Raw genomic sequence first — 21,745 nt, forward strand, 5'->3', positions numbered from 1 at the left:
AGCCAGATTTTCTCAGGTGCGTAACTTTTGATGGGTAGGACTAAACTTGATGAAACTTATACGTTTGAAATCGGCATCAAAATTTGATTCTTTTGATGTATCTATTGGTATCGAAATCCCATTTTTTAGAGTTTCGGTTACTATTGAGGCGGGTCGCTCTTACTTACAGTTCGTTACCACGAACTGTTTGATATACGCTTTTCGAGCTAGTTCCCGTTCAGAATTCAGCTAGTTAACATTGGAGTTGACATTGGTAATAAAAGTGAGTTATTTTCTACGACTGTATAAGATTATTTTTCACAAACTCTGGTAGGGTTAGGAAGAGAGTATTGAGAGTTATCGTCATTTTAGTATCCACCGGAGGACCCGTCCCCTCCAAGGATATATTTATTATTGGTGACACAGATCGTGGCACCTTGGGTTAATACTTTGGCGCTTACTCCCCCCGCATGTAGCACACTAGTCGTACCCAAACTGGTTATAATATCAATGCTGGAAGAGCTCTTATAGCTCGTGGCCCCTTTTGACCGTGATACCGTACCTTAGTACCAGTGGCGGATCCAGGGGGAGGATGAGGAGGGCACGTGCCCCCTCTAACGTAGTCTAAAGTAGTATAATTTATTTGATTAACGCAAGTTTGCGTTAATTTAACTTGCTCATAACGCAAGTTTATCAGATCAACCTATTTTGCCCCCCCCTAAAAAAACTCCTGGATCCGCCCTTGTTTAGTACCATTAGTGGCGGCACTGGTGGCGCTGTGCCGCGTACACTGGCACCTTGCAGGATACTGATACCTTTTGAAAGCGGTTTTAGAAACCTATATAAAATTTTAAGCCAATAAAAAGAACAAAAAGCCAAGTTACACCTGATTCGTTCGCCTATGTGAAAATTTTAAGCTAATAGAATTGATGAAATATTTCTCCGTGTTAATGTAACACTGTCATTAATGAAATATGGCTCGTAAAAATTTTCGTTTGAACTTTTTTTTCTTTTTTGTGTTTTTTTCTTAAAGTGGTTTTTTTCTGACCGTTATTCAGGAAAGCATAGAAATCCCTTAAGAAAACATGCACAATTCTTATTATTGATGCAGATAAATATATATATATATATATATATATATATATTATTTTTTTATATATATATATATATATATATATATATATATATATATATATATATATATATATATATATATATATATATATATATATATATATATATATATATATATATATATATATATATATATATATATATATATATATATATATATATATATATATATATATATATATCTCTTGTTTCCTGTACCTTGTTTCTCGACTTACTGTTATTAAGTAAATTATAATTTATTGGAGTTTACAGTTATTAACATCTCTGAAAAGAACATGTAAAACGCCTGTATAAAACCGTACAATTCCTTTTTCTAGTGTTTCTGAATTTACTATTATTCAGAAAGCCGTAGATGTCTCGGAATAAAATATTCAAAATTCTTGTTTAAAACTGTATCCTTTACAGTGTTTCTCGACTTACTGTTATCCAGAAAATGATAAACGTCTGCTAAATAGAAAATGCTCAACTGCAGTATAAAATTGTAGGGTTCTTTTTGTAGTGTTTGTGAAGTTATCATTATTGAGAAAAGTATGTGCATGCTCAACTCCTGTTTAAAATTGTATCCTCTATCATGTTTCTTCACTTACTATTGTTCAGTGAATCCTAAAAATTTCGGAACAGAACATGCACAGATACTGTATAAAACGGCACAATTCCTTTTCAAGTGTTTTGAACTTCTCTTTATTCTGAAAAGTATAGACGTCTCTAAAGAAAATATGTGGTATTCTTGTTTAAAACTTAACCTTTACTTTCTTTCTCGACTTACAACTATTTAGAGAATAATAAACGTCTATCAAACAAAACATGCACAACTTCTGTTTAAATTTTACAATTCGCTTGCCCGTGTTTCTGAAATTACTATTATTCAGAAAAGTCCTTTGCTGTCTTTCTTGACTTACCATTATTTAAAGAATAATAAACTTCTGCTAAACAGAACATCTACAATTTCTGTGTAAAATTGTACAATTCGCTTGCCTGTGTTTCCAGACTTACATTATTCATGAAAGTATATACGTTTCTAAAGAAAGCGTGCACGGCCTCTGTTTAAAATTTGAGAAGATTTTAATTGAAGTTTTAAAATATTTATCATGATAATATTAGTTAATAGAGATATTTAAAATAACACAAGGGTCAGAAGTTTTTATTACAGGCTTTCTTATGCTGCCAAAGTATGGGACACCATCAAGAAATCTCCATTGTTCATGGAATACAGCCGACTTCTGCCGTAGCAGAACATCGATTGAATGTTATTTGCAGATTTTGAGTTTTTCATTCATCATTCAAGACTAGGATGTTTGTGATGGAAGGCTGAAAAGCTGTGGAATCTGGCCTATAATTGAAGAACTTAAGAAAAAAATTATGAATTTCCTAATGGAATTATTTCAACATGTTCTATACTCTAGTGTCCAATTGTTTTTAATTAGATTTTTTGTGGTATCTTGCGGGATGCCTCCGAATTTGAAGGATGAGATTATTCTTATAGTAGTCTAAAAAAAAGGTTATCATGAGACAGAAAAAGGAATCAAACATCTGCCCATTGACAATCAAAACTAATAATTTAGTTTATCCTATTTAACATAGAATGAATATCAGGGATAACTGGGGATCAGATGGATTTTCGTAGAGGGGCAGGCGTCAGCACGGGGTACAGCACAGTGCTCTCTATTTGTTCTAAACAGAGAACAGCCACCAGCTCTTTCAACCTCAATATATCTGCTGAGCTCAGTTTCTTCGGTCTCACATTATAGGTTTTCATTGAGTAGGATTTTGTATCCGAAAATGTCTCTTTTTTTGAAGGTTAACTTGTTTCGCCAGAAGAGTAACATACTTCCTGATGATTAACATTTAAAATTTAGCTGAAGACAGTTCCTGCAACTTTTGTAAAGGGATAATATGCTATACTTGAACATATTCCAGCCATAACGGTATCAAGTACTTAAGGCGGCGGATGTACTGGCTGTTAAGGGTGTTTGCTTAAATCTAGAAACCAGTACCTCTCCCATATAGCTCATTCACTACATTTGCTGAGCTCAGTATCAATGTTATTGTAATTTGGAATATAATTTGGCAACGTGGGCGCTTTGGAAGACGTATACACTTGAAGACTGGCAAGGTATCAGTTTCTTCTTCTTATAATCTTTAAAACCCGTAGTGACACCACATAAACTGTTCTATCGGGAATCTGAGGCATCATTAAGTAAACCTTTAACTATATGTAGGAAAATATTTTTTCCTATTTATAGTTTGAAGAGTCTCTGGTATCGCACTGTTGGTAAAGAATGACTCGTGCTAATAACAACCGAAACTATAAAAAAAAGGATCTTCGTAACAGTAAAGACATCATTAGAACTTGTTTTTTATGGTGGGTTCAAAGGATATAAAATTTATCAAGTTTAGAATTACCCACCAAAATTACAAGCCTAAGAAAATGTGCCCATAAAATGTTAGAAAAAAAGACTGCAAGCTATAATTTCTTGCTGCCTATGCATCTTTATTTTTTGATAACTTTTTTTTTATTGATTAACGTACTCAGACTTAGGTCTTCCCACGCCTAGAGGCAGCAACGGTAGACCTCTAGTTCATCCGATCTTGTGACAGGGACCGTAGCTCATTTAGAGTAGTTTCAAGCTTATTGTCTCTTTCTCCAGGGACAGACCTAGTGTTCTTCACTGTCTTCCCCTTCTTCGAACACCAGATGAGATCCTACGCCATACATCATGTTGGAGACATCCTTCATTCATGGATCATATGCCCCCAGTATCTCCATCTCCTCATTATGATCTCGTTGATTACCAGTGGCTGTACAGTATCTGTCTTTATCTGGGCACTCGCTACTATGTCGGTCCAGTGGATCGCAAAGATTCTACGTAGGCAGTTGTTTTCGAAGCTGAGTAACCGTTTCTATGCATTCTTTGAAAGGCTCCATGGCTCGCATCCATACATAATCACAGATAGTACGTTACTCCTAAATAGTTACAATATTATTAAAGAAAACGTCATCTATATGTCACGAAATAACTCTACTTGTAATTTCCCACTATATAGAGACCCAAGATGCCTTCAGTCTTCAGTGACTCGCTCTATATAGAAAGGAGACAGATTGAATTGTTTTCGCCTTACCTTTTATTATGAGTAATCAACAGAGTTTTTCTACTCTCCAATGAGTCATAAGCTGCTTGTTGAAGAGGTGAAAAATACCGTTTCTGGTATTTATAGTGTTTATGTAAAAGATCGCCTTTTAGCATAAAGAAAAATGTACACAATAGCAACGAAATGTGCATTAGTCCGCCATGTTCTAACTTGATCTTAGCGCCAAACTTAAGGCGAACGTCTCTACTATTCTTTGTCAAAACCCTTGCAGATGTCAGTATCTTTTTTATGGTAAAAAAAAGAGAAACAAATGTTGCCAAGATTTATGCTAGGAAATTTTCTGCCAAAATTTTCTGCTGCAAGAATTGCTGCCTCAAACAAGCTTTCGTTTTATGCATGTTATGTTTTTCATTCTCTTGACTTTTTCTACGACTTTTTGACTTTCATTTTTTTTTTTTTTTTTTGGCGTGGGGGTTTACTGCGAGACCGATGTCACAATTCTATTTTAATGTCACTTATTTATTTTGTATTTGATATGGTATATTAGCGAAAGAAGTCTGAATGTATTTAGACACTTGGTTCTGGCCGTGATCCTTTGATGGTGACTCTGGTAAGACTTAAGTAAGTAATCGGATTAAGGACGCTTCTTGACTTCTAAGGTCCCTGCGTCGGCCCTGCTGTGTGTTGCTACAGCGATGTTCGATCTCTGGGTCCTGTATTACCAAGCTAAGGTCAAAAGCCAGTGCGCCACACAGGAATCTGGCAAGACATAAAATCAAAATTTTGTAAGTTTGAATATTCTGCGCCACGAAGTCAGAGCTATTGAATATATGTTGAGGGCTAAATCCATATATCTGAGACTCGATTTTGTCTTCTTTTTTTTTTTACACCAAATGGTTTTGGCGATCGTTACTTACCATAAAATTGGAAAATAAAATAGAAGGCCAATATCGTAGGTCCCTGTGGGGCTAGATTTTTTCGAAGGTTTTTGGCAATTGATAATAACCAAGTTCTGTAAATACTAGCTTTATCAATGGCTTATAACTCTTTGATGTCAGAAAAGAAAAAGTTAAATCGCAGGGCTCGCTAGTGAGAAAAAGTGCGCGTTGACCGTCATAGTATGTTTGTATAAGTTGAAAATCTCTGCAATTTTGATTTAGTTTCATAACTGTTTTTATAACTTACTGACAAACAAGTATTTGTCCAATAAGAGAGTCATACTTACTCCCGCCATTTACCCGTGCCGCGCTGCCATTTAAACATTTGCCTCTCAATTATTTCGACTATCTTTCTTGGCTTTTCTCTTTCTACAATTGGCCATGTCTTGATGCAACCTACTACAAAATACCTGATAACTTCAATTCAATTCAACCCACATAGTTTGGTGTTAGAAAAGAAATCGATCCTCACATTCTGCTAATGGAAAATGAGCTCCCACTTTCTTGGGTCAAGGTAAGCCATGTTTTGCAGATGATGGACGATATGTCACAAAAAAACGTGCTGGTTGGAAACTCCGCCGGGGCCAAACAAAAAACACAATTTTCATGGACGTGGTGAGAAGAAGACATAAGAAAGGATTTAAAGAAGTAGTAACGCCAAGAGAAGAAGTAGAGTAAGACTCTTTATAGAGCAGGGTAGAGGATGAACGACGTAGCATTGTTGGCCTTTTGCGGCTTGGTGTTGTGATGGGTTGTTAGTAATGGAAGTATCTTCATATGTTTGATAACTACCATTAGACTGATTCTTTTCCTAGATTTTTTTTCCGAGAGACCTGCTTTTTCACTAACATTTGCCTGACTTCATGAACATGTTGGAAGATTGTCTAGAAGTGATTAACAAGGTACTCTTGCCTTTTCTTTCACTCTCTTTTTCTCCTCTCATTTCTCTTTTTTCTCTTCCTTTCTTTATACTCCCCACTCTCTATATCTCTCTCTTTCTCTCACCCTCCCTTTCCTTGTTCAAGTGCCTTCTGATGAGTTTTGTCAGAGTGATTTATTTTACTTGTATTTTTTTTAGTTTGTTTAGTTTAATTTCCCCTTTCTCCACTCCTCTTTTTCTCTCTATCTCTCTCTTTGTTTCTCTTCCCCTCTTTATTTCTTTTCTTAGTTATGGTCTAGAATCTGAAAACGGATTGCTGGTCCTTGGCAATTTTATGGAGCCTAAGGTATGACAGGTTTGAAGACGGTCTATCTTAGAAGAAATGTGATAGTCATAAATATATACATATTTATTAGACATATAAATTAAACGTTAATAAGGGCGACGAAAGAAATTGGCGAAAGCTTCAAAAGGAGACTTTCTATATGGTCTGCGTCGATAGGGTGTGTAGTGAAGTTGATTTTGAGGTCCGGGGCGCCCTGGTCTGTCATAATATGGTGGTCGTGGTAATACACTAGGGCCAGGTCTGTTGTTTCCATTATTTGGAGTTTTAATCGTTGCAACTTCTTCTGGGGGTTTTGAAAAGATCACATCGTAATGTGGCCCGCTGCTTATCTCCTCATCGTCGTCATCATGAAAAACGTCTGTCGGCTTAAAACCGGGTGGCAAGATGTTATCTGGATGGTTCACTGTCTTCACACCTTCATAATTTTGTGATTGTTGTGGTTTTTCAGAATCTTTTAATTGGCTATTTGGAAATTCTAATTCCCCTTTATATTTATAGAAGTTATTAGAATGACTGTTTTCTTCGTATTCTTGCGGTCTACCTAACGGAGAACCAGTCTTTTCCCCCTCTTCTTTGGTTCTATGATGTTCTCTATTATATTCTACGACTGAACGTTCTTTATCAGGAAAAAGTTGAGGCTTCTGATTATAGTTCACATGCTTTGGTCTTATTGATCCCTTATTTCCTGTTGTAGTGGATTTATTTTGGGCTCTGTAAATAACTTCAGGTTCACGATGGTTTAAATCTGAATGACCATCATCTTTTTCAGGCTGAAACTTTAGGACATGAAAAGAATCACCAAGAGTCTCGTCAGAGTCTGATATTGCTTCTGGATACTCTTGGTGATAGACATATGCCTCACTATTGTATGGCTTAGGGTGAGATGTACCGGTGCTATTGAAGAGTTTTGATTTTATAGGGTAATATATGAGTTTGCCGTTATCTGTTTTATGGTCGTAATCGCTGCTGTCTTTTTCAGGGAAAAGGTTAGTATCACTACCAAATAAATAGTGATTTTTATCATCGTTGTCTGGGATGTCTTTGTTTAAGTGATAGTTAAGATTGGGAGAACTTCTATACTCGTCTCTTGTCTTAGCTGGGGGATGATTAGGCTTGATGTCGTTCAGATATTGACCCTTATCATCTCCAGGATTGTCATCGTGAGAATAGATACTATTTTCATCTTGATACTCTAAGTTATTGCTTTCATCGTAATTTTCATGTGAACTGTCATGATCTGTTTGAAAATAATAATTATCTTCATGCTTTAATTTTATGTGGGCTGGATCTTTAGACTTTGGTTTTTGTATTTGGCTTTCTTCGGCGTCTGGGACTCGGTAAATATAATCTTTATCCTGGCTGTACAAGCTACTCTTCACCGGGTATGGCCGTGTGGCTTTCTGGCTATGCAACCGATCAGGCTGAGAAGGCCTGAAATCAGTTGGCTCGAAATCACCCTGTGGTTCGTTCTTTGTGATATGTGAAGTTAGATCAATGCTATTATCAAGATCATGTTGTGATCTCTGATCATAGTAATCATGATGATCATCATGATCCTCCTCAGAATGAGAGTGGCCTGCCTGTGACGCACTGAGGAAATCAATCGAAGATGTTGTCGAGGATTCAATATGTGAGTTTTCCGAAGAGTAATCTTGCTGTTCAGGACCTTTCGCGTTAAAACCAATTTTTAAGGAATTATCTTCTATTATACTAACTTTGGCATAGCCTTTTTTTGGTAGATAGGTGTTTAATTCACTACTCTCATATTCTGATCTCGAAGTCGTAGTTTCTAGCAGAGGATAGTCATGTTCTGGCAGGTCCAGTGCTTTCAGTGAATCTGTAAAGCTGTTGTTGGGAATATCGTGATGCTGGTTTTTGACATGATGATTCAACCCATAATGATGCTGATGATGTGGATAGTTGTTATGAAAATTTCCAAAATTAAGATTCCCAGCTGTTTGTTGGAAAGTATTCGTGGCGTCATTTAAGCCAAAATGATAGTTTGGGCTCTGTGATGGCTGGCTGGGAAAGGTTATCCCAGAATTTTCAAGAAGCAGTTTTGTTTGAATGGGTGATTCGTAATTCAAGTTTAGACCTAGAAAAAAAAAATTAATCTGGCATTTCGACAAATTGAGCTTAGGCAAATGTAGACCTAGGAATAGGATGATGTAACGTAATCTTTTTTATAAGCAAAAAGTTTTTCTAAAGTAAGATGATGGTTTAAATTTTTTGCTTGAAAATAGAGAGTATTATCCTCACAGCTCTCCGCTCTTTATGCTAAGCTTAGCTTGTAGGATACTGACAATGTACTCGAAAGTAATAGTCAGCTGGTAATTCTAAATATCTTATTTTTACCCAAATGACTCTCAACGCATTTGATTCAAAGTTCAAATACTGACAATATGTATGCCTCTGTAATTATCTGGCACATGTGACAAATTGACTTATGACAAATGTAGACCTAGGATTAGCACTTTTGTCTTTTAGTGCTCCGTTACGTTATCGTTTTTTTAAGCAAGAAGCTTTTAAAGCAGGATGTAAGTTTATGTTTTTCACTTGAAAATAGAAAGCATTTTTTTCAAAGCAAAATTTTTAGAAAAAGCAAGATCTAAGCTTATGTTCTTCACTTGAAAATAGAAAGCAATTTTGTGAAACAAGAAGTTCTATAAAGAAAGATGTAAATTACGTTTTCACTTAAAAATAGAAATCCATATCCTCACAGGTCTCTCCTCTTTATGCTAAAGTTGTAACTTGCAGTTTACTGAAAAGGTACTCGAATGTAATAGAAAAAATCAGCTGGCAATTCTTAGTATTTTGTTTAACTAATGTCTTTTAACGGATTTGGTTTAAAATTAAACTACTGAAAATACGTTTTAACCTGAAACCCAACGCTTTGGTCCAAATCTAGGTAATTAAGTGTATTCATTCTCTAAGATCTCTAGAAAAAAAGAGAAAAAGAAGAGCAGGTTTAAAAATGAGTATTAATTCCAGTAAAGTCAACTTAATCTCTAGCAGGGAACGAAGAAATGGAATGCAAAGAAATGGAACTGAGAGAGTGGGCATCCCCTTTGTATTTTGCGCACTTTCTGTTCGTTTTTGTTTTCACTTTCTCATAAAAAAACTTACCTTTTTAAAGTTTATTGTATAGTAATTTTAGTTTTCTTCTGCAAAGAAATGTTTTCACATCAGTGTGCGTGTGTGTGGGGGGGGGGGGTGCTGACCCAATTAAACTATAGATGTGAAACTATCAAATTTAATTATTTATTTGGCTTTATGTTACAAACCTGTCTTGGGAATAATGACTACTAATCCTATAATCTCGCATCTTGGGAATTTTGAATAATATTTGGGAGAAATCATAGATCCAGTTGCGTTCAAACTTTTTTTACGCATGCAGGAAGAGATATCCAGAAAAGTGAGGCTCGAGTTTAAAAATAAACATTGACATTTTAATTTTTTTTCCGTGTTAAAAAGACATTTTGTATAATAAAGAAATTGAAGTAGTAACTATAGGTAATTTAAAGTTCAGTTGGGAGTAACAGGTTTTAGATGGACCAGGCCCATATATTCTTTAGCTCTCATATCCCCTCCCTTAAAAAAAACATGGTATACCCTTGCTTTCTCAACTCCCCCTCCCCAAAGCCCCAAAAGTTTCAGCTCGGCCAAAACAAGTTGTTCTTGGGTTGTTGCGCACATGACATTTTGACATTGTGCATATATGGTTTCTTTTTATTTAGTCTTACCCCTCTTCCCCACCTAAGTAAAAGTCGGGAAAAAATTGTAGAGGGGAGGGCTGGGTCCCAAATAGGCTATTAAAGCCTGAAATATTAAAAATAAAAAATCTATAATTAAAACTAGAAATGTGATGTTATAATAGCTAGCGTGCGATTGCCAAGGACCTGAGTTGCCAAATGTAGCAAGAGACGCAAACGAACCAGGCTAGGTCATGCTATAATTGTGAGGGCCAAGTGCCTGAGGGAGCAGAGGGGGATATCAGAAAGCGCGTGAAGCAGACGTTTTGCAAGCCAAGAGGTCTGTGATTAGATTAATTTATTTCAAAACGACCTAGTTAAACATGATCAATAGGTAACCGCCCATGGGAAAACATAAATGTACTGGCAATGGGTGGTTACCACAAACTATTTCAACTTACTTGAAAAATAACTTATGAACTTCTAAATAAATTTTAAATTTCTTTTTAACACATACTAATGAATATTCTCATAAAAGATAGAAAAAAAGAAAGAAAAAAGGAGGGAAAAAAGAAGAAGACAATAACACAAGAAAATAAATGATAAAATATATCATCTATCTCTGAATCATGGCTCCTCACCCCCATAACCAAAAATTCTTTACTCTTTTTTTTAAACAAATGCTGGTGTTCAGCCGCCTTAAAGCTATCTGGGAGGGAATTCCATACCCCCTGGCCCAGATGTTTCATTTGAAATCCAGTTCGATTTGCACTCCTATACTCTGTTACCAGATTATTAGCATTCCTTGTATAATAATCATGCAAATCATTATTTGTCGAAAAAAACCTAACAGCACCGATGGACACACTTTATGCAAACACTGGTAAGTTAAAACCGAAACCTGGTAGTCACGAACTTGTCCCACATCCATCACCTTTAATTTCCTAAAACATGCTACTGTATTGTTAGTTTCTTGAATGTAGCCCCCTATCAAACGGACTGCCTTATTCTGTAATACCTGTGCACGCCTAAAATTACCAACAAAATTGCTAGCCCTTAACATATAGCCATACGATATATGGGCTAATAATCCTATGATAAAGAAGCAACATCACCCGGCCTGGTATGAAGTGCTTCAATCGACATATAATTCCAAGGCCTCTTGCAACTTGTGATGCCACAAGATCACTGTGACTTTTCCATGACATATTGCAGTCTAGGTAAAAACCTAGATACCTCATTAAATAAACAACCTGTTCTAGAGAATTACCAGAAAACAATATTCGGCCACCGAGATCTATGGGTTTACCAATTCGACTAAAAACCATAAAATTAGTCTTTTACTTTAACCGCCAACATACTTAAAGACGCAAACACACTTAATTCATTTAATACCATATTTGCTTTATTTATTAACTCATCCAAAGAAACACCACGAAAAGAAATAACAGTGTCATCTGCGAAAGATGTAAGACACGAATCCCGAAGGTAAAACCTCGTAGTATCTACATAAACCAAATATAAAAAAGGACCCAGCACAGAACCCTGTGGAGAACCACAATTCACAAGATATGGACTAGAAGTTACACTATAAATTACACCCTTTATTGACCTCCCCTTTATAAAAGAATCAAACCAATTCAAACAAGCCCCTTTAACCCCTAAAATGTATCAGAGGCAAAGCTATTGCGTTGCCTATAGTAAAGGCCATACGGCTCCAATGTTTTATTATTATTATTATTTTTTTTCCTAGAGGCACTTCATGTGGAAGGGGTCGTCGTATAGACTTTAAAGGGGGCTCATTCGATTGGAAATCGAGAGTTCTAGTGCCCTTTTTAAGAGCCAAAAGTGATTGGAGGGCAACTAGGCCCCCCACGCCCTTTTTTCCCAAATGCATCCGATAAAATTTTTGAGATAGCCATTTTGTTAAAGATAGTTCAATGGTCACATAACAAAAACTCTGGTGTTGACACAATCCCCAAGGGTCCGGGGGCAGGCGTTGTAAATTGCATATATGGTTCTTATGGAAGGAATGTTCGTATAAACTTCAGAGAGGGCTCATTTGATTGGAAATTGAAAGTTCTAGTTCACATTTTAAGAGTCATAAGAGATCGGAGGGCACCTATCCCCCCCCCTCCACACCCTTTTTTCCTCAACTCCATCCAATAAGAACTTTATAACGAAAACTCCGGGGTCGACACAGGGCCCCAGGGTGAGCGTTATAGATTATATCCTGGGGAAATATATGGTTCTTATGGAAGGGATGCTCGTAAAAACTTCAGAGAGGGCTCATTTGATTGGAAATTGAATGTTCCAGTTCAGTTTTTGAGAGTCAAAAGAGATTGGAGGCCAACTAGCCCCCCATGCCCGGTTTTACCCAAATGCATCAGATAAAAACTTTCAGATTGCCATTTTTTTAAAAATTGTTCAAAAGTCAGATAACAAATTCTAAGGTGTCGACACAACCTCCAGGGCCCGGGGGCAGCCGTTGTAAGTTATGCCCTGGGGCATATATAGTTCTTATGAAATGGATGCTCGTATCATCTTCAGAGAGGGCTCGTTTGATTGGAAATTGAAAGTTCGAGTTCACTTTTTAAGAGTCAAAAACGATCCGAGTGAAACTAGCAGCCCCCCCCCCCACCCCACCCCTTCTTTTTCCAAACCCATCTGATGAAAATTTTGAGACATACATTTTGTTAAAAAAAAGTTTAAAGGTCGATAAGAAAAACTCCGGTGTCAATACAACCCCCCCCCAGGGCCCGGGGGTTGGCGTTCTAAGTTATGCCCTGAAGGCATGTATGGTTTTTATGAAAGGGATGCTCGTATAAACTTCATAGAGCGCTCATTTGAATGGAAATCAAATGAATTTTTAAGAGTCAAGAGATTGAAAAGCGACTAGTCTCCCCCCCCCCCACGCCATTTTTCCCCAAACCCATCTGGTACAAATTTTGAGATAGCCATTTTTTTTTTAAATTGTTCAAAAATTAGGTAGCAAAACTGCGGTGTCGACACAACATCCCAGGGACCGGGAGGGTAGGCGTTGTAAGTGTTGTCCTGGGGGCGCACATGGTTCTTATGAAAGCGATGCTCGCATAAACCTCAGAGAGGGCTCACTTGATTGGAAATTGAAAGTTCTAGTTCACTTTTAAAGAGTCAAAAGATATCCGAGGGCAACTAGCCCCCCCACACACACACAACCCTTTTCCCCCTAAACTCATTCGATTAAATTTTAGAGATAGCCATTTCGTTAAAAATAGTTCAAAGGTCAGATAAGAAAAACTCCTATGTCGAAGCAACCCCCCAGGGCCCGGGGGCAGGCGTTGTAAGTAATGCTCTGGGGGCATATATGGTTCTTATGGTAGGGATGCTCGTATAAAATTCGGAGAGGGCTCATTTGATTGGAAATTGAAAGTTCTCGTTCCCTTTTTAAGGGTAAAAAAAGATCAGAGGGAAAGTATCCCCCTCCCTCCCCGCCTTTTTTTCTTCAAAGATCATATAACGAAAACTCCTAGGTCGACACAATCCTTCAGGGCCCGGGGTAGGCGTCTTAAGTTATCCCCGGTGGGCATATATAGCTTTTATGGAAGGGATGCCCGTATAAACTTCAGATAGGGCTTATTTGATTGGAAATTGAAAGCTCTAGGTTAGTTTTTAAGAGTGAAAAGAGATCAGAGGGCAACTATCCCCTCCCCCCTCACGCCTCTTTCCCCCTAAATGCATCTGATAAAAACTTTGATATAGCCATTTTGTTAAAAATAGTTCAAAGGTCAGATAACAAAAACTCCCGTGTCGACACGACCCCCCAGGGACAGGCACTGCAAGTTATGCCCTTAAGGCATATATGGTTCTTATGGAAGGGATGCTCGTATAAACTTCAGAGAGGGCTCATTTGATATGAAATGGAAAGTTCTAGTCCAATTTTTAAAATTCCAAAGAGACTGGAGGGCAACTAGCCCCAGTCTCCATGTCCGTTTTTTCGCAAACCCATCCGATCCAAATTTTGAGATAGCAATTTTTTTTAAATAGTTCAAAGGTCAGATAGTAAACACTCCGATTTCGCCACAACTCCCCAGGGCCCGGGGGGCAGGCATTGTAAGTTTTGTCCTGGGACCGTATATAGTTCTTATGAAGAAGATGCTTGTATAAACTTCAGATAGGCCTCATTCACTTTGAAATTAAAAGTTCTAGTTCACTTTCTGAGAGTCAAAAGAGATCAGAGGACACCTACCCCTCCCCCCTCCACGCCTTTTCTTCCCCAAACCCATCCAATAAAAATTTTGAGGCGGCTATTTTGTTAAAAATAGTTTCAAACATCAGATATTGAAACTCCTTGGTCGACACAACCCCCCAGGGCCCGGGGACAGGCGTTGTAAGTTATGCCTTGGGTGCATATATGGTTCTTATAGGAGGGATGCTCGTATAAACTTCAGAGAGGGCTCATTTGATTCAAAAAGGAAAGTTCTAGTTCACTTTTAAAGAATCAAAAGAGATCAAAGGGCAATTAGCCCCCCACGCCTTTTTTCCCAAAACACATCCGATAAAAATTTGACATAGCCATTTTGTTAAAAATAGTTCAAACATCAGATAATAAAAACTCCGAGGTCAACACAAACCCATTTTTTTTACTTTGATATTTTGATTAACATTTGATTTTGAAAAAAAAAAGTTTGATTTTGAAGTAAGATATTTTTAAAAACTTGAAACTTTTTGCAATCAAAAACGAGCAAAAGTTAATTAAAAAAAAACTTTACGAGAAAGAAGTTTTCCAAAGAAAAGTAAAGGGCGTTTTAAACTTATGATCATCAGATAAAAATACCTGTTAAAATTCAAACTCAAAACGACCAGAAATTACTATTAAAGAATAAATGAAACCCAAAACGAACAGAAATTAAATAAACAATCATAAAAAAAAACATACAACAAGTAATAATATAATGAATAAATAAATCTTGAAGCGAGTAATGCTTAAATTGAATTTGCAAATCAAGCTTAAAACGAAAAAAAATATTTTACTATTGAAATATAAATGAAACCCAAAACGAAAAGAAATTAAATAAAAAATCAATGCAAACAAACATACAATAGGTTCTAATGTAAATGAATAAATAAATCTTTAAACGAGTGAAACTTAAAGTGAATATGCAAATCAAGCTTGAAACGAACAAAAATCACTGCAAACAAAAGTTTGGGTATCGCCTCCTTCTCTCACTGTAAAAGTCTAAAACCTACTGCGTCATGGCGCTTTACTGAACACTATGTGTCTTAACAGTCTTGGAAAGTATAAACAACATCAATTGAATAATTGACGTATAATGATATTAATTGCTTAAAGATCCATCATTTCAAGATTTTATTTCACTGTAATTTTATTTTAATTTTTACTGCTGTGAGAACTGGAAGAGAAAATATTTGTAATATAACTCGTTTTCAGTGAAGCGCCAATGTCGCAGTAGGCTTAAGGTTCTTACAGTTAAGGAAGGAGACAATTTTAGGCGTCTTGAACAATTTTAGAAAGAAATAATAAATTAAACTGAATATTTGATGTATAATTATATTAATTGCTGAAAGCTCATCAGTTCAAAATTATATTCTAATTTTAATGTTTTTTTTTCAACATTAAGTACAAAAGAAAATATTTGTAATACAATTCGTTTTCAGTAAACCGCCGATGGCGCAATAGGTTTTAGACTTTCACAGTGAAAGAAAGAGGCGATACCCAAACTCTTGTTTATAGTGATTTTTGTTCATTTCAAGCTTGAATTCCATATTCACTTTAAGTTTCACTCGTTTAAAGATGTATTTATTCATTTATATTAGTATATATTGTATGTTTGTTTCCATTGATTCTTTATTTAATTTCAGTTTGTTTCGGATTTCATTTATACTTCAATAGCAAAATATATTTTTTCGTTTTAAGCTTGATTTGCATATTCAATTTAATCGTTTCTCTCTTTAAGATTTATTTATTCATTTATATTATTACTTGTTGTATTTTTTTGCTACGATTGTTTATTTTATATTTGCTGACTTTTAGTTTCAATTACTACTTAATAGTAATTTCTGGTCGTTCTGGGTTTGAATTTCAAAAAGTATCTGTATCCGCTTAGCACGAATTTGAAATAAGTTTAACTTTTCTTGGAAATTCACATTTTACGGAAGTTTTTTTTTTAATTAATTTCATAAAATACTAAAATCAACCACATCATATGTCTTTTTAAAATCTATAAAAACAGTGTGTGGTATTGTTCCACTATCAAGACACTAAAATAGCGACGAAGACCAAACTGCGTTTCCATAGCAGACAACAAAAGTACGAAGAAACAATAGGGAAATCTTTTTGCAAGACAGTGGAGATAATTAATATTTCGGCCCTATGTCCATGGGCCGTCCTCAGCAAGACAAAAATATATGAAAGAAAAAAGACTTACAACAACATGCAACCAATAAAACCAAAAATTAAAAATTTTTTCAAAGAAGTCCTAGCATCCTTACTTCAGCGAAGTTCAACCAGGACTGATTAAAAGTAAGGTAAAACAAGGCGATTCAATGAGATGAAACAAAAATAATTTAAAAACACGTTCTTATTGCTAATCCAGCTTTTTTTAAAAAATTTTTAATTTTTGATTTTATTGGTTGCATGTTGTTGTGAGTCTTTTTTCTTTCATATATTTTTGTCTTGCTGAGGACGGCCCTTGGACATAGGGCCGAAATATTAATTATCTCCACTGTCTTGCAAAAAGATTTCCCTATTGTTCTTCGTACTTTTGTTGTTTGTTATCAAGACACTGATTCACAAAATCATATAGGTGTTGCACCGCATGTGTAGTTGAGTAACTTTTGTGGAAGCCAAACTGAGTATCACTAAGGATACCATCATGTGTAAGGTTCTGGTAGAGTCGTCGATGTACAACTTTTTCAAGTATTTTCGAGAAAAGGGGAAGGACGGAGATTGACCTCCAGTTCCCGATATCGGATCTTGAACCACCTTTGTGAAGGGGGAATAACCTTGGCTGTCTTGAGACCTTCAGGAAAAATTCCAGTTTCTAGCGACAAATTTATTATATGAACAATACAAGGCAGAAGCTAAACCAAAACTGACTTGAAAGTTCGGAGGTTCATCCCATCTATCCCCGCTGAATTAGAGCTAATGCTTCCAACAATTTTAAGTAGTTTATCACTGGTACACTTCTCAAACTCAAAGGCTAATCTGTTCCGTCTGTCATCTTGAAATTCATATTCGCGGAAGAATTCAGGACTCTGGTTATTTTTCTGTTGACTTGTTCGACCAATTTTTGATAAATAACCTGCAAAATGTACCACCACTTGTAGAGGATTATGGAGTGTAGTCCAATCTGCCTCTATTGAGAGAGGCTCGCCACTGCTCTTCTTCGATATCATCTCCCCGATGACCTTTCAGGTTTCTTTCAAGTTACCTTTATTTCAAAGGCAAATCTCAGTGTGAGGCAAATCTGTTTGGCTAGTTAATTATATAGCGCCTGACATAACCAAATGTCAATGATGGGAGAAAAATATCTTTCATCCAGAATTGGAAACAGCATTTTTTTTTTTTTTTTTTAGTTGAAAGTTTCGTCTCCGGCTCTTGCTGCTTGCGAGCATCAATGGTTGCCATTTAAGTTCTGTCTTCACCACGCCCATTCAGGGAACAGGCGTGGCCAGGATTTTTATGAGGAAAATCAAAGCTGAGAGACAATGTTTTTCCTAGATATAAGGGAAATTTGAAACTGCTCTCAAGGAAAACCTCTGTTTTGACACATTCAGAAAGTTTTTGCTTTAAAGGGATGGTCAGCTGTTCCTTAAGCCGTATGCAAATGTTTTAGGGGAAATACTTATTTTACTTACCAATGTTTGAATGAGTGTCAATATGGTTGAACAGATGATGATGATAACCTGGAAAGTGGTCATTTTGATCAAATAAATAAGGTTTTGAATGAAGGTTGTAGATATCGTGTCCAAGAACGTCTATTGCTGCAACCTGGAATCGAAAAATAACTTATTTTAATTGTATGAGCTTGAGTGTGTGGTCATTTGCAGTACGAGCCTCAGGGCCTATAAGAATGAAATTCCATCGGTTCTGAAACCCTTTTTAGTTTTTTTTATGGTACTCTTCGTTTGTTTCATCTTGATTAACTGATTAACTCAAAGGTAACGGGGATACATTTTGACACTTATTTTGTAGCTACAACTATCAATGTTCTAAAAATTTATGTAAAAAATCCAAATTTTTACTATGTCTGTTTCAGATTAGCCGTTGTTGTTTCAGGGAAAAAACGAAGATTTTGGAATCCAAGTTTAGTTACTCCAATTTTCTGAAAGTGGGATTTTCTTAGTTTTTGACAGCTCTAAATGAAACACATGTAAATATGTTGTAACTCTTTTTGGTTGTTTTCCGACGGTGTAATACATAAAAACTTAAAACAATCCGCACACATTTATTTCTGGACTATCTTACCCTCTGCAAGGGTATGATATAAATACACAGGGTAGGATACCCTATGTAAAGTCTTATCTTTTCCCTCAATACTTGAAAGAATGCTCTAATTCAAGGGCAATGGGAATGGTACACAAATATTGTCATAACGCTTGTAGAATGGAAGGACTTATAAAAATACTTTAAAAAAGTCTTATTTCCCATAAAAGTTAATGTGCAACCACCTCAAAAAGTGTCCCATCTGATAGCGCTGTAGTAGACTCCTCACAACAAATGTGTGCATGATGAAATGCCAAGGAAAAATGTATATGCATATATTTGTTGAAGTTTTTTGTTTATTGTTTTTTTTTTCCTGTTGATAAAGGCTTCACGACAGATATGAAGCCAAAAAATTAAAGACTTTTGTTATTATTGGCACAAAAAGCTTTTTTTTTAGTCTCATAAAACAAATTAATCTGTTTTTAAAATTTTCATTTTGTTTAAATAGAAGGGATTTCTGAGGCGCATTTACATTTAACAATACACTTTCCACTTTAAATGATATAAGAAGTAATCAGTTAATTACTTACAACTACAAGCTGACTATATTGCGCTCAAAAATGTTTTCAGCAAAATACGAGCAAAACCTTGTTGTAAAGAGTGGGGACTAAGGAAGGGGGGCCAGCCCCCTTAAGTTCAGAATAATCTTTTCATTTCACGTTTCAATGTCGCTCGATACTTTCATGTTATTTTTTTCACATGCATAACCTAGTTTAGAAGAGGTATTTAATGTACTTTTTTTTACTGTGGAGACAATGGCCTTACTTTCAATCTATTACTTTTATTAAATATTATCTTTTACTAGTACTATTATTATTATATATAATAAAAAAAAACTTGTTTTTTCAAGCAACGTTAAAACTAAAACCAGGGGCGTAATTTTTCAATGGGACAAGGGGGCAACTGTCCCTCCCAGACCTCAGTTGGCTCCCCCAGACCACAGTTTATCCCCCCCCCCCTAGTTGAAATTTAGTTTCTTCAAAAATCTTGTCTAAACTAACATAAGTACATATTTCCCTTTATAGTACTTTTATAGTATTAAATAGTACCTTTACGATACCAAATGGCTTATTTTTTAGTTTTTACTATCATTTTCATTTGATTTGGGAAAATTGGCTCCAACTTGCCCCCCCCCCCCCAGGAGTTTGAAGAAATTACGCCCCTGCTTAAAAAGAACAGAAATTATTCCATATATGAGGAGGGTTGCCCTCTCCTCCCCCCCCCCCTCACATACGAAATAACATAGAGAACATGTAAATTGATAAATATTGTAACATGTATATTCGAAAAATGTAATTATTGTTATTATTGTTTTTGTTATTATTATTATAACTGCTATTATTATGGACTACCTCTGGTGTTGATTGTATTATCCAAGCTGAAACTGTCACTATAATCTTAGCTATTAACATTTTCAAATTGTATTGTCACTAAAGTTATAATTCATTTGATCATCTGTAGCTTAATGAAATAAGATTTAGTAATTTCTTATGGCTCATGATACTCTGGTAAAAAAAACTTTCCCTTTTAATAAACCTATGAAAATGAAATCTTAATTTGTTCCAAAGGAAAACAATTCAATGGGCTTATCTACCTTTTCAAGCCTTGAAATTGTAACAGTTCTATTGTTCCGATTACCCTAATCAAAATTTATGTTATGCTTAGAATTTCAATGTTAGGGAGTCAGTAGCCTATAGAAGCACTTATGCAACATTATTTTATAATCAGAAATGGGGAAGGGGGGCTAAATTTTTCAAGCAACAGATAAAAAAAACGTAAAGTAGAAATTTGTGAATAAAAATAAGCTATTGTAAGAAATTAATAAAACCAATATTAAAAATAAAAATTAGAAACTAATTTGGTATTATCAAGGATTGCGTAATAAGAGCAATAATGGATTGCGTAAGTAAGAAACGAATCAGAATATATTCGTAAGCAAGCCTTTGAATAAGGACAGCAATAGTGATAAAGAGCCGAGGGGGGAGGAGGGCTGTATGGAGGGGACTCATATCAAAATCATAAAAGTCTCAACAACCTTCCATTGAAGACATGTGATTGACGAAGACAATTATTGGCTATGAGGTAGTTATGGTCATTAGAAAAACATCAATATGGCTCAAAAAAGCCTAACAAAAATTTTATGTTATGCTTAAAAGGTGAAGATCAGACACAGAGTTAGCAGTCTACACAGGCACGTGTGCAACACCATATCTTTTCCTTGGAACTGTAAGTAAGGAGCGACCCGGCTAAATAGTAACCGAAACTCAAAAAACGGAATTTTGATACAAATAGATACATAAAAAACGTCAGATTTTTATGCTAATTTCAAATATATAAGTTTAATTAAGTTTAGTCTTACTGATCAAAGGTTGAGAGCCTAAGAAAATTTGCCTTATTTTTGAAAAAAAGGAGGAAACATCCCTTAAAAGTAATAGCATCTTAATGAAAATCACACCATGAAATTCAGCGTATCAGAGAACCCTACTCTAGAGGTTTCAACCTCCTATATGCAAAATTGTGGAATTTTGAATTTTTGCCAGAAGAAAGATCACGGATGCGTGTTTATTTTATTTTTTTATTATTATTTTTTTCCCTGGAGTGATCGTATTGACCCAGTGGTCCTAGAATATCGCGGGAGGGCTCATTTGAATGGAAATTAAAAGTTTTAGTGCCCTTTTAAGTGATCAAAAATTGGAAGGAAACTAGGCCCCCCACGCTCATTTTTTCACCAAAGTCACCCGATAAACATTTTGAGATAGCCATTTTGTTCAGCATGGTCAAAAATATAATAACTATATCTTCTAGGATGACTCAATTCCCCAAAGTCCCCGAGGCTGAAAGTTATGAACTTTGCCCAATCTTTACATATAGTATTGGCTATTGGGAAATATTAAATAAAAAAAAAACTCCGAGGGAAGTAAAGAGGGAAGATGAAATTTAAAACGAACAAAAAATTATTACTTCACAGCCTATCTAACATATATCAATAAAACTATTGCAAATGAATCTACTGGTGATATTTCCCTATGTTTGTTGGAGTACAGAAAACTAGCGCTTTGCTGAAAACACAAAAGCCAAGTATAAGAACAAGAATATTGATATAGGAGTCAAAAGTAACTACGTAGCCTCACATCAACAAACTAATCTATAACACTTTTCGTAGTCTTACAGGAGCTGTGATATCAGTAACTTTTAGTA

At 35.6% G+C, this 21,745-nt stretch overlaps 2 protein-coding genes across 7 annotated transcripts in view; one reads left to right on the forward strand and one right to left on the reverse strand.

Annotated features, from left to right (window-relative positions):
- LOC148954185 (nonsense-mediated mRNA decay factor SMG9) overlaps window positions 1-2,518 on the forward strand; it is a 53,623-nt gene extending 51,105 nt beyond the window's left edge. For all 6 annotated transcript variants that reach the window (XM_089086963.1, XM_089086965.1, XM_089086960.1 and 3 more), the window contains one exon: window positions 2,264-2,518. In XM_089086963.1, the coding sequence (XP_088943089.1) occupies window positions 2,264-2,342 (79 nt within the window). In that variant the 3' untranslated portion in view covers window positions 2,343-2,518. The remainder of the gene's footprint in view (window positions 1-2,263) is intronic.
- A 3,891-nt stretch (window positions 2,519-6,409) lies between these two features.
- Window positions 6,410-19,986, reverse strand: LOC148954186 (uncharacterized). The gene is made up of 3 exons (XM_089086966.1): window positions 19,900-19,986; window positions 17,920-18,052; window positions 6,410-8,462 (listed from the first exon to the last, which is right to left on the reverse strand). Exons 1-3 carry the CDS (start codon window positions 19,957-19,959, stop codon window positions 6,454-6,456), a joined length of 2,202 nt encoding a protein of 733 aa, XP_088943092.1. The 5' UTR covers window positions 19,960-19,986; the 3' UTR covers window positions 6,410-6,453.
- Window positions 19,987-21,745: the final 1,759 nt, after the last annotated feature.

The sequence above is a fragment of the Artemia sp. Qi Xiang Cuo genome, chromosome 3, assembly GCF_049724085.1.
Source record: "Artemia sp. Qi Xiang Cuo chromosome 3, ASM4972408v1, whole genome shotgun sequence".
Taxonomy (NCBI): Eukaryota; Metazoa; Arthropoda; class Branchiopoda; order Anostraca; family Artemiidae; genus Artemia; species Artemia sp. Qi Xiang Cuo.

Excerpts from the sequence above, each read along its gene's own strand:
- LOC148954186 (XM_089086966.1), bottom strand. The coding sequence starts at position 19,959 with ATGTTAATAGCTAAGATTATAGTGACAGTTTCAGCTTGGATAATACAA. Across the intron at positions 18,053-19,899 it reads TAATACAATCAACACCAGAG|GTTGCAGCAATAGACGTTCT; the intron begins GTAGTCCATAAT and ends TTTCGATTCCAG. Across the intron at positions 8,463-17,919 it reads TGACACTCATTCAAACATTG|GTCTAAACTTGAATTACGAA; the intron begins GTAAGTAAAATA and ends TTTTTTTTCTAG.